The sequence below is a fragment of the Podarcis melisellensis genome (genome assembly GCF_964234715.1).
Source record: "Podarcis melisellensis genome assembly, chromosome: 10".
NCBI lineage: Eukaryota > Metazoa > Chordata > Lepidosauria > Squamata > Lacertidae > Podarcis > Podarcis melisellensis.
The window spans coordinates 54,771,844-54,785,347 of NC_138542.1; the positions used below are offsets into that span (position 1 = coordinate 54,771,844).

The 13,504-nt window shown below is 45.7% G+C and overlaps 1 protein-coding gene across 5 annotated transcripts in view; it reads left to right on the forward strand.

Annotated features, from left to right (window-relative positions):
- WEE2 (WEE2 oocyte meiosis inhibiting kinase) overlaps positions 1–11,391 on the forward strand; it is a gene marked incomplete at its 5' end in the record, with an annotated part of 30,943 nt that extends 19,552 nt beyond the window's left edge. For all 5 annotated transcript variants that reach the window (XM_081927025.1, XM_081927021.1, XM_081927022.1 and 2 more), the window contains 8 exons: positions 2,432–2,604; positions 3,351–3,472; positions 4,332–4,478; positions 5,515–5,616; positions 8,035–8,120; positions 8,298–8,468; positions 9,094–9,236; positions 10,100–11,391. In XM_081927025.1, coding sequence (XP_081783151.1) covers positions 2,432–2,604; positions 3,351–3,472; positions 4,332–4,478; positions 5,515–5,616; positions 8,035–8,120; positions 8,298–8,468; positions 9,094–9,236; positions 10,100–10,265 — 1,110 coding nt within the window. In that variant the 3' untranslated portion in view covers positions 10,266–11,391. The remainder of the gene's footprint in view (positions 1–2,431; positions 2,605–3,350; positions 3,473–4,331; positions 4,479–5,514; positions 5,617–8,034; positions 8,121–8,297; positions 8,469–9,093; positions 9,237–10,099) is intronic.
- Positions 11,392–13,504: the final 2,113 nt, after the last annotated feature.

Sequence of the window (13,504 nt, forward strand, 5' to 3'; positions counted from 1 at the left end):
AGCCTATAGCAGCAGGCAGCAGTATTGCTGTAACACAAAGAGTAATCTTAGCACTGACTTTCTTTTCATTGTACATTTTCAAAGAAAGCCCAACATTTTATATTTTAATGAAATGGGGTGGGGAGGAAAAATTTGGTGGTGCAAGGCAATAGTTATTACAACACCAGATAGTTACTTAAAGGTTTCAACAACATCACCAACTAAACTGTGTGTTGCATCAGATCTGTTTTAAGTTCTAAAGTACGGCTAATAAGCTGAGGTATAGGCTGAAGGCCTAGCTGAAAGTTTACTTTGGTTCAGCTTTAAAACTTCTTGGAAGTTCAGCTCCCTGTTTTCTTCCAGTTCTACCCTCTCCTGCCCATTTTCAATGATTCTCCTGGTAGTAATGCCCTTGCCATAAATGAACCTGGTGGGGGAGGTTTTCAGGTATTAGACTAGGAACTGGAGAAAAAGGGTCAAATCCCCCTCTCAGCCATGAAGCTCCCTTGTTGACTTTGAACCAGGCATCGTCTCTCAGTCTAACCCACCTCACAGGGTGGTTGTGAGAATAATACAGAGAGAGGGAACACTATGCTAGCTTGAGCTTCTTGGAGAAAATGTGGGATGCAAAAGCAAAAAATAACTAAATACTCAGACCCACTGTAATGAATGGGCCTAAGCTACCAATGTTTATTGAAATTAATGGGTCTCATCTGTACTGGACTAACTTTAGATGCAACCCTGTACATGGGTTGATCATATCTTGGCCAGAAATCAACAAATTCCTCAATTTCCATTCCAAATATTAACAAATTCCAACTTGCACAAAATGCTTATTTGCTTGCTGTTTACCTTGAAAAAGCTAGCTTAGGTTTGACTGTACAATGTGCTCCAGTCTCTTTCTCAATTAAGCTAAGTGAAATGTCCCCCCTTTCCCCCCCCCAATCGTAATGTAAACTCTAATAAATTATAGAACAACCTGAAGGGTACTTCCTTAGCATCAATAACAATCCAAGAAGTGAAGTGATGTCTGTGTAATGCAGTATCTGCCTTAAGATGGTGGTACATTCAAACTCCTGTTAGGCCCAATTAGCATGTGCAGTAGTCAGGGATGATGGGGACTGTAGTCCAAAACATCTGGAGAGTACAGGAATGGGGGAAGAAGCAGAGAGTTCCGGGGGCCACTGGTTTGATCTGGTTTGACCATCACTCCTGCGAACTTGCAGGCAATGTGGTTTAGTAAGAAACTTGTCCCAGTCCATATCTAACTCTTCAGGCTTCATTAATTTGAAATGCTGCTGGGAGCATAGGAAGCGGCCTTCTACCAAGTGAGAATCATTCTCCATCTTACCAATATTGGCCGCTCTTTGGGTCAGGGTCTTTTCTAAGGGATTGAACCTGTGGCTTCCTGTGCACATAGCATGCCCTCTGCCTCTGAGTCAGCACTGATGCTATAACTTACACGCGGAGTGAATTATTCAGCCAGAGTTGTGGGCTGAGAGGGAACAGAGTGCTGACCATAGACGTCAAAAGCAATCACATGCCAAGGGAAACAAAGTGGGGCAGGGCAGGCACTTTTATGTTGGCATGGCTGCTGGCAGTATTTTGACTCAGCATATTGGATCCATTTCCATCTGCCCTGAAGGCTTTGATGTTTGTGCCTCTCCAAGTTTAATTCTAGGTTAGTGCTATGATCTACTAGAAGCTCTTAGCAAAGAAACAGTGCCAACACCATTGATTAAAATCTGAACATCTGTCGTAGAATATGTTTTGCAGGAGGGGTGCTAACAATAGCATTTTCTGCAAGAGCATAAATACATACTGGGTGCAGTTCTTCGATTTATCAGGCTTTATATTTTGCAAAATGTTGACACTGGGGCTGCAATTTGAAAGCTGCTGGTGGTGAACCGATTGCAGAGAATGGGGTGTCTTTAATAGTTCGCTTTTGCACTGCTTTTTTCCTGCAAAAAATCATGCCCAGTCCTTCCTCTCCAGCTGCTTTGACCCTGCAAGTGGAAAATATATGACTTGAGGATTTTGTTTCATCTGCACCATGCTGCATAGCAAACTACTCTGGACACTAAGGGCACTTTCCAAAGTAGCTTGTGAAGTGACATAGTGTAAGGGTGGTGATCTTCCTTCATTGATAAATCAGGAAGAAGACAGGAAGCTTTTCCAGCGAAGCAGGATACCATACTGTGTGTGCAAAGTAGGGTAGCCAACTTGGTGCCAACTCCAGATCTTGCTGGACTCAAATGCCCACCAGGCCCAGCCAAGGTAGCCAGTGGTCAAGGATGATGGGAAAGCAATGTTGGCTATTTCTGGAAGGACATCACTGCATCCAGGAACCAGAACCCAGGGCCTCACATCGCAAGGTCTCTTCAAGTCGTGCTCGGGATTTGATGGGCAAACCTGTCTTAAACTTACGTGGATTTTTCTCTCCCTCCTCCAGAGATTCCTCTTACGTGAGAGCAACATGGTTTCCCGCTACAAGAAGGAATTCTTGGAGCTGGAGAAAATAGGTGTGGGGGAATTTGGTTCCGTGTACAAGTGCGTCAAAAGGCTGGATGGGTGCGTCTATGCCATCAAGCGCTCCAAGAGACCCCTTGCTGGTTCTTCAGATGAGTAAGTGACCACCGCAGAACACACACAGGCACACCATGATGAAATGAGTAGAGCCTTGGCTGGATTGGTCAATAAATTTCTGGATTGAATGACGCTAGAAGTTGTACCAGGGCTGCTTATCTTAACTCTCCCACCCCACCCTTTTTTTAAATAGACCATGATAGGTATTGTCATTGTTCTTCCCACTATAGGCTCAAAAGGCAATGTTTGCTTCTGGATTCCCCAAACCACATTTCACACCCTCTAAGATGCTCTCTAACTAGTGTGTAAATAAGTTGGATTTGAGATTAGCCAAGTATTGGAAAAGGTCATGCGAAAAGCAGACTGAAAGCATTTAAAAATGAAATCCGCCATCCATTTAATGAACCTTTTCCTTCCGCATGTCATTCAGGGCCGGCCTTTCCTTAGTCCGTGCCCAGCACTCCAGTGAAATCTAATTTAGTATTGAATTAAGAACTTTTGTTCCATAACAATACTGTTTCCTCCCACCCCCAAAAGAGATCTTTTAGCGGTGAGAGACTTCAGGGTCACCAGCGCTTACCTTTCTATTGTTTCTCTAAGTGTGGGGGTGGAGAAGCATATTCCCTTCCAGGTATTTCCCAGCCATTTAAAGAATAACTTTGTCAAGTTCTCCAGGAAGTCTTGTCTGACTCCATTAACCCTCCCCTGTCCAAACTCCTGATCTCGCAACAATATTGTTGTTTGAATGATGGGTCATTTCTCTCTCTCTCTCTCATTCTCTCTAGGCAAATGGCTTTGCGGGAAGTCTATGCCCATGCTGTGCTTGGCCATCATCCCCATGTTGTGCGTTATTACTCAGCTTGGGCAGAAGATGATCACATGATTATTCAGAATGAGCACTGCAATGGTAAGGATTGGGGGTAGAGGTGGGGGCTTGGGATACTGCTCAACTTCCCATGTTAACTGAAACTTTAAATTCACATGCACTTTGTGAAGTCCTTTGTGTACTTAAATTGAGGTTAATGGATGCTCATGGAGTTTGGAAGTCCAGAAGAGCAAGATGAATTGCCACCCTGTTGCTTTCTAGACTCACAAACTGCCACAAGGAATTGAAGCTCTCCACCTCCACCCCAAATGCAAAATCTGGGATCTCTAAAGGACCAAACATGAGGAATGAGCAGAAGGATCTGCAAAAAATGGGTATTCCCATTGCACGTACGCTTCTGCCCAGTTCTCCAACCAAAATGATGTGTACAAAATGCATATACTAAGAGCAGGTGTCCATAAAATGCACATATAAGGTTAAAAAAAGGCAAAATTATATTTAGGGAATGGCTTGCAAAGGTTGACATACAAAATATGCATTGGGAGAAATTAGCACTAAAACACTGGTGGAATTATTTTAATAAAAATAAATAAATCACAAACTGATATGGAAATGTGGTAAACTTAATTTAAGATATGTAAAAAGATACAGTACTGAGATAAACCAAAATCTACATGGGGGCCTGGCTAGCAGAAATGTTGGGAGTTTCCTTATATAAAAGAGCCAATGCAGAAGATGTCAATCAAAACCCTTTGAAATGAAAGTGATGGAAGCTAGTAGATTCAAACCAAAACTCTAAGAAGCAGAAGTGTGAGGCTACCACTTAACTGTTAACCATATCTTCTAAATTCCTGCCTTCTAAAAGAGCGCAATCTGCTTTAGAAGGAGGCTCAGTGAACAAGTGGGTGAGTGTCTGCTGTGATTGCTTGGCTTTCCACAGGTGGGAGCCTCCAAGATGTGCTTTTGGAAAAGGCAAATACATCGGATTATTTCAAAGAATCTGAGCTGAAGGAGATCTTGCTGCAAGTTTCCATGGGACTGAAATATATTCACACTTCTGGCCTGGTTCACTTGGACATCAAACCCAGTAAGCATTTCTGTTCAGTAATGCTTTGTTGTTGTTTAGTTGTGTCCGACTCTTCGTGACCCCATGGACCAGAGCACGCCAGGCACTCCTGTCTTCCACTGCCTCCTGCAGTTTGGTCAGTGCTTTAGGCATCAAATATTTGTGAACGGCATGCATAAGCACATTGCCATGACCCTTTGAGAAAAGTGAGTTAAGCACAGTTGAGCTTTTAGACGGGATGGAGGCTCATCATATTTAAATAGGAACTGTGCCAGTCCTTGTTTAGGGTTTTGTTCTAAGGAATAGGGAAACTTGAGCCTAGCTTGTTACTAACTTGGGCATAACCCCAATTACCTGGCCAATTGAATTCAGTAGGACCAACTTCTGAGTAGACAGGGTTGAGATTAGTTTAATTCACTGAAGCTATGCACCCACAACTGAAATGGATCATATGAGGATAGGCTGAAGGAACTCTAGGTATATTCAGCCTATGGAAGCAAAGACTGATTGGAGGTCAGGGTTGTGAGTGGGTGAAAACACATAGAAGGGGACAAAGGCTCTGCTGCCTAAATCTAATGGGCTGGTATAGTTGAATCAAACATCAAGAGAAACATATTGATGGTAAAGGCAGTTTGACAATGAAACCAATTATCTAAAGGGATGGTGGGCTGTCCCTTGTTGGGACCATATAGCAATGGGGATATTCTAAATGTGGATTTCCTGCATCAAACAAGGGGGCAGTTTTGCAATACTCGCCTTTCCTCAAGGATTCTTTGAAATAAAATAATTCAAGCCCTACTGTACCCCAATTGCTGGAAAACTCTGGAAATACATCTTCTTAGGCTTCATTTGAATTTGGGGTGATGATGCTTACAACCGTAAAATCAGTCATAGCTTCATCCAAAAGGAAATCCACTTGTCTATCTGACAGCACTTCTCTCTTCCCCAGATTGGATATTTAGTGGCAGGCAAAAAAGTGATTGTGGAATGCAGACTGCAGTTTATCTGTGTGGGCATTTCGAGCTTCTGTGCTGTTTTTCTGTCTTTGCATTTACAGGCAATATCTTTATATGTCATAAGCTGATTGGGCCTGCTGGTCAGGAGGAGAGCGACAGTGAAGACGACGGCTTTGCCTCTTCTAATGTGGTGTATAAAATTGGTTGGTAGTGTAAATACTCTATGCTTCTAGGGCTAAGACTTGAATGGTTTTTAGGGTGTACATACCAATCGCTGTCTCCTTCTGCTCCAAATTCTCAGATGGGACCCATGGAAGAGCGGGCCACATTAAGTGGGAAGAGGGGCAAGTAGAACTGTTCTGGGTCCTGAATAGATACAGTGGTGCCCCGCAAGACGAATGCCTCGCAAGACGAAAAACCCGCTAGACGAAAGGGTTTTCCGTTTTTCGACGCGCTTCGCAAGACAAATTTCCCTATGGGCTTGCTTCACAAGACTAAAACGTCTTGCGATTTTTTTCGCTTTCCCCCCTTTTTTCTAAGCCGCTAATAGCCTTTTAGCCACTAAGCCGCTAAGCCTTTAATAGCCGCTAAGCCGCTAATAGCGCTAATCCGCTAATCCGCTAATAGGGTTGCTTCGCAAGACGAAAAAACCGCTAGACGAAGAGACTCGCGGAACGGATTATTTTCGTCTTGTCAGGCACCATTGTATTAGAATGGGTTCAGCAAGAATCAACTGAACACACATAACTGCATATACCGTATTTTTCGCACCATAGGACGCACTTTTTCCACTCCAAAAATGAAGGGGAAATGTGTGTGCGTCCTATGGTGCGAATACAGGCTTTCGCTGAAGCTGGAGAGCGAGAGGGGTCGGTGCGCACTGACCCTCTCGCTCTCCAGGCTTCAGGAGAGCCCCACCACCAGTCCCACAAGCCCGGGGGACAGCGGGGAGGCGGAACACCGCCATCCCGCTGTCCCCCGACTTGGTTAGAAGGCTGGCGGGGGGAGAAGCCTGCTCCTCCCCGTCGCCAGCCCCGCAAACTCGGGGGACAGCGGGAGAGGCGCAGAGCGCCCTTCCCGCTGCCCCCTGACTTGGCTAGAAGGCTGGCGGGGGGGGGGAGAAGCCTGCTCCTCCCCGTCGCCAGCCCCGCAAAGTCGGGAGACAGCGGGAGAGGCGCAGCGCGCCCTCCCGCTGTCTCCCGACATGGTTTGGAGACTGGCGGAGGGCTTCCTCCTCCCCCAGCCCCGAAAGCTCTCAGAGCGATGCCGAAGCTGCGCGCAGCTTCGGCATGGCTCTGGGTCCCGTTCTGGGGGAGGGGGAAGCTCGGGCTTCCCCAGCCCCGCGTCTCCAGCCGGGAGACGGTTGCGGGGGGCTGCTTTAGCCCCGCGCGTGCTCTCCCGGCTGGAGAGGTGCCGCTCGGCTATGGAGGCTCCTGCCATAGGCGCGCGTCACCTCTCCAGCCGGGAGAGGGTCGCGGGGGGCTGCTTTAGCCCCGCGCGCGCTCTCCCGGCTGGAGAGGTGACGCGCGCCTATGGGCCTCCATAGGCGCGCGTCACCTCTCCACCCGGGAGAGCACGCACGGGGCTAAAGCAGCCCCCCGCGACCCTCTCCCGGCTGGAGAGGTGACGCGCGCCTATGGCCGCTGCTCCCTGACCTGCTCTTTGGGGCTGGTGGTGGGCTTCCCCCACCAGCCCCAAAGAGCAGGTCGAAAGGAACCTGAAGCCTGGAGAGCGAGAGGGGTCGGTGCGCACCGACCCCTCTCGCTCTCCAGGCTTCCAAGGTAGCCGCCTGAACGCACCTTAAACGGCACCTTGTTTTAGAACGGAAAACAAAAGGGGGAAAATTCTCCCACTCTCTGCGCAGAGCCTCCTGCCGCTTCGCTGAAGGGGCGCTGGGCAGAGAGCAGAAGAATTTTTTCCCCTTGTTCTCCCCCCTCTAAAACAAGGTGCGTCCTATTGTCCGGTGCGTCCTATGGTGCGAAAAATACGGTAGGCTGTTTGGGGGTTGTTTATTCCATTTTTTTTAATGCATAGAACGTATCCAACAAGGTCACCCATGGGTTGATTCCTGCTTTGATGGATGGATTGCCACCCTTGCCTAATCAGGGTGCTGCTGGACTTGAGTAATATAACCTGAAAGTTGCCTTCAGCCTGCTAGCTTCCTTCTCAGGTGTAGACAAATACATTTCACTCAAGAAATATTATATATTGTATGTATGAGCCTATAACACTGAGAGGCTCAGGCCAGAAAAGCCAGCTGTAGGTTCCAGCATGCAAGAAGAGCCCTCCAGAGATTGCAAGATTACAACTGTCATCATTGGCCTTGCTGGCTGGGATTAGTGGGAGTTGGACTACAACCACATCAGGAGGACCACAGCCCTGGTGTATAATTCCCCTACTCAACAAATTTATACCTCGTTCTTTCCTCCCAAAGAAACCCAGGGTGGCAAACGAATCTGTAATAAAAATACAAGTAAAAATAAAATAAAATTCTGTAGCACATGCTGAGTTTCTTCAGCAGACTAATCTGTCTTGTGTAGGACTCACTGAATGCAGAAAGCTTGCACAGACCGCTGGCACATATTAATGCATTTCATGGCTCACAAGTTTCTTTTTCTTAGGGGACCTTGGACATGTGACATCCATAACCAATCCCCAGGTGGAAGAGGGTGATAGCCGGTTTTTGGCCAATGAAGTCTTGCAAGAGGTAATGATGTGGGCTTTCTTTGGCTCATGGGGGCTTCAGCAGAAGCAGGAGCTTATACACTTCCCATTAAAATCCCTTTTCCTGAAGAGAGATGCTGGATTTGAACATGATCAGACTTGGGTCCATAACCTCTCTTGACAGTTTTTTCCCTTTTAAAATCTTCTGCTTCCTCCATAGCAATACTGCTACCTGCCCAAAGCAGACATCTTTGCCCTTGCACTGACCATCTCTCTGGCAGCAGGCTGTGGTTCCCTGCCTACCAACGGCACCCTGTGGCATCACATCCGCCAAGGCAACCTTCCGCTAATCCCTCAGCAGCTGTCGCGGGGCTTTGCAGAACTGCTCAGTGTGAGTGTCCTTTGGGGGAGGACTGTAGCTCAGTGGTACAGCATATGCTTGGCATGTAGAACGTCCCGGGTTTGGTTCCAGTCATCTCCAAGTGGGGCCAAAAGAGACCCCTGCCTGAAACCCTGAAGAGCTGCTGCCAGCCAGTGTAAGCAATACTGAGCTGAATTGACAATGGTCTCATTCAGTATAAGGCAGCTTCCTAAGTTCCTAGCATGAGGAGAGCAGTGACATTTCCATGCATCAATAATATGAGCCATGGTGCCGTCAGATCAGGACTTTGAGGCAGAAGTTAAGGAGCCCACTCAGCAGAATGAGGAGGGTGCTCAAATCATAGACTCATAGAGTTGGAAGAGACCCTGAGGATCATTGTCCAACCCCCTGCAATGCAGGAATACTCAGCTGTCCCATATGAGGATCGAACCTACGACTTTGGGGTTATCAGCACCACGCTCTAACCAACTGAGCTATCCAGTTATGTAGCAGGGTAGGCTTACCGCATAGCTGAAGTAATGCCCAAAACACATTGCCATCTAAAGAGCCTGCCCTCCCCCCGAAAATTCAGCATCTAAAATTACCCAACCGCATCACTGAATATAAAAATCTCTCTTTCCCCTGCTTGCATCAGCTGATGATTCATCCGGATCCGGTTGTGAGGCCATCAGCCACTGCACTAACCAAACACTCTGTCCTCCGGCCTTCTCTTGGGAAAGCTGCCCAGCTTCAGGAACAGCTGAATGTGGAGAGGTTCAAAATTGCCATGCTGGAAAGGTAAAAAAAAGGACCTTCACGCTTCAGTAGCCAATCAAGATTTGCAAACAACAAGATTTGCAAATTGGACTACCTGGCTTGGAATCGACTTCTCCTTTGCAGGGAGAACATGTTCTTAATCAGGTGTGAAGAACCACTGGCTCTCGAGATGTTGACTGAACTTCAGCGGCCCCCAGGCCCCAAGCAAGCATGGCCAGCGATTATGGGAGTTGTAGTTCAGCAGCATTTGCATGGCCAATGCTTCTCCTATCTGTTCTAAATGCAACTGTGCCTTATGTCAGGAAAAAAACCCAAGCCATGCCTTTTCCTCATCATAGAATTCTGACATCTGGGTTTCCACATGCCTCTGATACAATCCTTCACTGGGAGTGCCACGTCTTCCTTGTAGACTGACTTTCCATGTCAGTTTTATTTTCCTCCTGCTATTTTAAAGTGAGGAGGAGGGTCTGTGACTTCATGCTAGTTTTGAGTGGGCAGGGCAAAGGGAAGAAAGGAGGTTATGGCAAATCTACACCATGCAATTTAAAGCACTCTTATCCATCTTGGCTTCCCCAAAAGAATCCTGGGAAGTGCATTTTGTTGTGGGTGTTGACTTGTTATAGGACCCCATAACAAACCACAATTCCCAGGATTCTTGGGGGGGGGGAGCCAATAAAGTAGCAAGAGTTTTGCCCATCCACACTGCAACCAAGCACACTGTTATGTACTACACCACAACTTACTGTTACCAACAGTAGAAAGCCCACTTTCAACAGTGGAAGGGGGCCCTGTGGGCAGGAAGGAAAGTCTGTATGTGCAAATGTGTGTGCGACATTGGCAACCCCTTGTGTTAAATCATACCAAATTCCTCCTCTCTTTTTCAGAGAGCTGAGAGCAGCCCGTCTTGCCCAGAGCTTCAAAAAGGACAAATTTTTGGAATGTGCCAGGCCTCAAGAATCTGGAGCCAACTCAAAGCACCCAAACAGCAAGAAGCGTCTGGTTGGAGGGAAAAATGCCCGGTCGTTTAGCTTTACTGCTGGTGGCTTTTGATGGTTTAGGCTCCTCAAATCACTGAAAACACACCCCTTAGAAACAAGAGACACCTTCAGATTTAAGGGACTGTGTTTTTACTTATTCCATCATGCGACTGTCATAGTACTAAATCTGGCTACTTGTAAGAGATAGTTGCTACCCATCACATTACAACATAACCTCTTTTTAAACCTGTCTGTCACTTCCTTTTGCCTGAAACGAGTGGGTTTGTTTTCCCTCCCAGGATTATCAGAAGAGTGTACAACTTTATTTCCTTTCTCTAGCTTTTAGGTTATCCTGTGTTTTCAAGACCCCTTGTGTTTTTCACTTTAAAACAACAACAACACACAGCCCCTAGCTGTATTTCAAATGGAATATGATTCAGGCAGCATATGGCTTGTTCCTCTTGCAGTTAGGGAGGGCCCTGCCATCACTAACATTTAAGTCCCATCTACAGAGCCAGAGAAAGTAACCAATGCAAAATATATATTTAATATTCAACAGACCTAATGAACAGGATCCTTCTAAAATCAACAGGTTAGCCCTGCTGCCAATGGGGGTTGAATAAAACAAGTCTATATTTGGAAACAGATTATGTTTTCCATGAGCAACAGCAGACAGGATACAGCCTGGTCTTGATGGCTGTCTTTTTTGTGTCCAGGATAGAGCACCTGCTGTTCTTAATGTGGGTGGCTGACAATACTGACAGGTAAAGGATTGATCTGTTTTTTTGCCAAGTGTCGTCTGGGATGGGTGGTGGTGTTTCAAGCACATTGGAAGGGAATTATAAATGCTTTTTAAGAACGCCTTGATGTTCTGGGGATTATGTTATGTAAAGTGTTCATAAATAAAATAAAGTAAACCTTATGCCCCTGTCGAAGTGTTAACTTCTATTGTGGTTTTCCTGAACGCAAAACACTGCTTTGTTGACTAGCCCAGTCATGAAGACTTGGCCAATTGCAGCAGTGTCTTTTGGGGGTTTCAAGCCTCTCTGTGTGAGTTCCCCTGACTTTCCTGAAGATAGCTTTACTTCACTAGCTGCTGGACAGCACAAATTTTATAGCTGTTGAGAAATGATTCTTTTTCTTAAAAAAAGAAAGTGATACATTTGTGAATAAAGCTTCTAATTTTGTTTGCTTCTAAAGTGTATGTGTGGAAATTTTGTTTCAGATCATACAAGGGAGGGCTGATGACATTACCTGTGACCACACAGTCTTGTGGCTGATTCCAGGATGCATCTTGACTTGAGTTGCTGCACTGTGGGCTTTGCCAGAGTAATGTCTGTTGCAAACATTATGACATTTGTTTGCTGTGCAAAGGCTGCACCGGGGGCGGGCTACAGCTGGCATAACCAATATAGTGCCCTCCAGAGGCTTCTAGACGGCATCTCTCATCAGTCCAGAACTTTGGCCATGGTGACTCTTCCTAGAGAAGTCAGACTGGCAGATGAAGACCTCGGAATAGCAGGGCTTTGGGAACTGGCTGCTTTTAATGAAAGGGCTGGTGCTGTGCTGGTTTTATTGTAATTATCTGTATGTTTTTAATAGATATAGCTTTAATTCCGCTAAGGGGTTAAAGCCCACCCAGGGATGGCTGTGGGCAGAACTGTGTTCTGACATCATGTGGAGGGCACCATGTCGGCCGATTCCTTTTTTCCCCCCCAAACTTATTTTTTTTTAAGTAATATTTATTAAAGGTTTAAAGGATTACAGAAAGAAAAAAAGGAAAACAAAAATTAAACAAAACAAAACAACAGATCACAATAAAGAAAAAAGAACAGAAAACACTACTTATCTTAACAAAACAAAAACAATTAAAAACACAACGAATATTCCCATAACTTATCTTTCATTTGCTTGTTTCATTGACCTCCTCACACCTCCCTTTTTTGTATTCTAGTTAGCTATTTCAGCAAATGCTTTCCATCTTTCTCAATTTTTGTCCTATAATTTGTCTTGACATAATCTAACTTTACTTTTCCTCCTTTAGCCGATTAACCATCTATTTTTACTTAATCCTTTATAACACTTCTGCTAAAGCCACATAGCTTCATTCCAACATCCTTCTAACATTCATTAATTTTACAATGTTTCTGTAAATAATCTTTAAATTTCTTCCAATCTTCTTCCACCGACTCTTCTCCCTGGTGTCGGATTCTGCCAGTCATTTCCGCCAGTTCCATGTAGTCCATCAACTTCATCTGCCATTCTTCCCGACCATGTCGGCCGATTCCTGTGCTGGGTAGCAACATACCTGCGTTCATACATATCTAGAGTTCTCACAAAGCTCTTTGGGGGTTGTGAGGGCAATTGTTAGGAGTCTTCAGGGGACCGAACTTCCAAGTCCAGCTATTTCCCCCCCCCCCCCACCAGAGAAGCAGAAGACACGCACAGGCAGCATTTTTAAAAGGTGCGTCATTTTGGTTGCCCCCAAAAGGCGGCTGACCTGGGCGAAGTCTTCCTCGGATTTATTCGTTCCAACGGGTCTACTCTGTTTTTTTTTTTTAAAGAAAATTTATTAAGGTTTTTTTAAAATACAAATGCATAAATAACAACCAACTTCATTTACATAACATACTTTCATCACTTATTTGGACTCCCTCACGTCTCCCGCACCCACTTACATCGTAAATAATTTTTTTTCAAACAAATTATCATCTTGTTTAGGATCTTATATCCCTTCATTTTAATACAATCTAACAGTTCTCTAACAAAAGAGAATATGTAATCTTAATCTCACTTATCGTCAAATTAAAATCTAATTTAGTGGTGGACAGTTATTTATGATCAGCATCCTTCTTAACATTCAACCAAGTTACAATGTTTTTGTAGGTATGTCTTGAATTTCTTCCAGTCTTCTTCAACCCTCTCTTCTCCCAGGTCTCGGATTCTGCCAGTCATCTCAGCTAGTTGCATATAGTCCATCAGCTGCATCTCCAACGGGTCTACTCTGAAGTAGGACTGGCATTGGCTTCCTCGTGTGTGTATACGGAGAAACAAGGACCCTTGCTTATTCCTTCTCCGGAGTCCCTTTTAAATACTCCCGCTTCTGCAGGCGGCAGGAAGCCGACGGGCCTAATCCCGCCTGGTCTCTCACCGACCTCGCTCTCCCCTCTGGTGGGGATGGAAATAATAGCGCCACTGAAATCCGGAAACTGGTCCAGGGGCTATAGAAGAGGAGGGAGGGAAAGGCTGCCGCTGATTGGTTGGTTGCTCGGCGCCCAGCCCCAACTTCCGCTTTAAAGGCGCCGTTGGGTC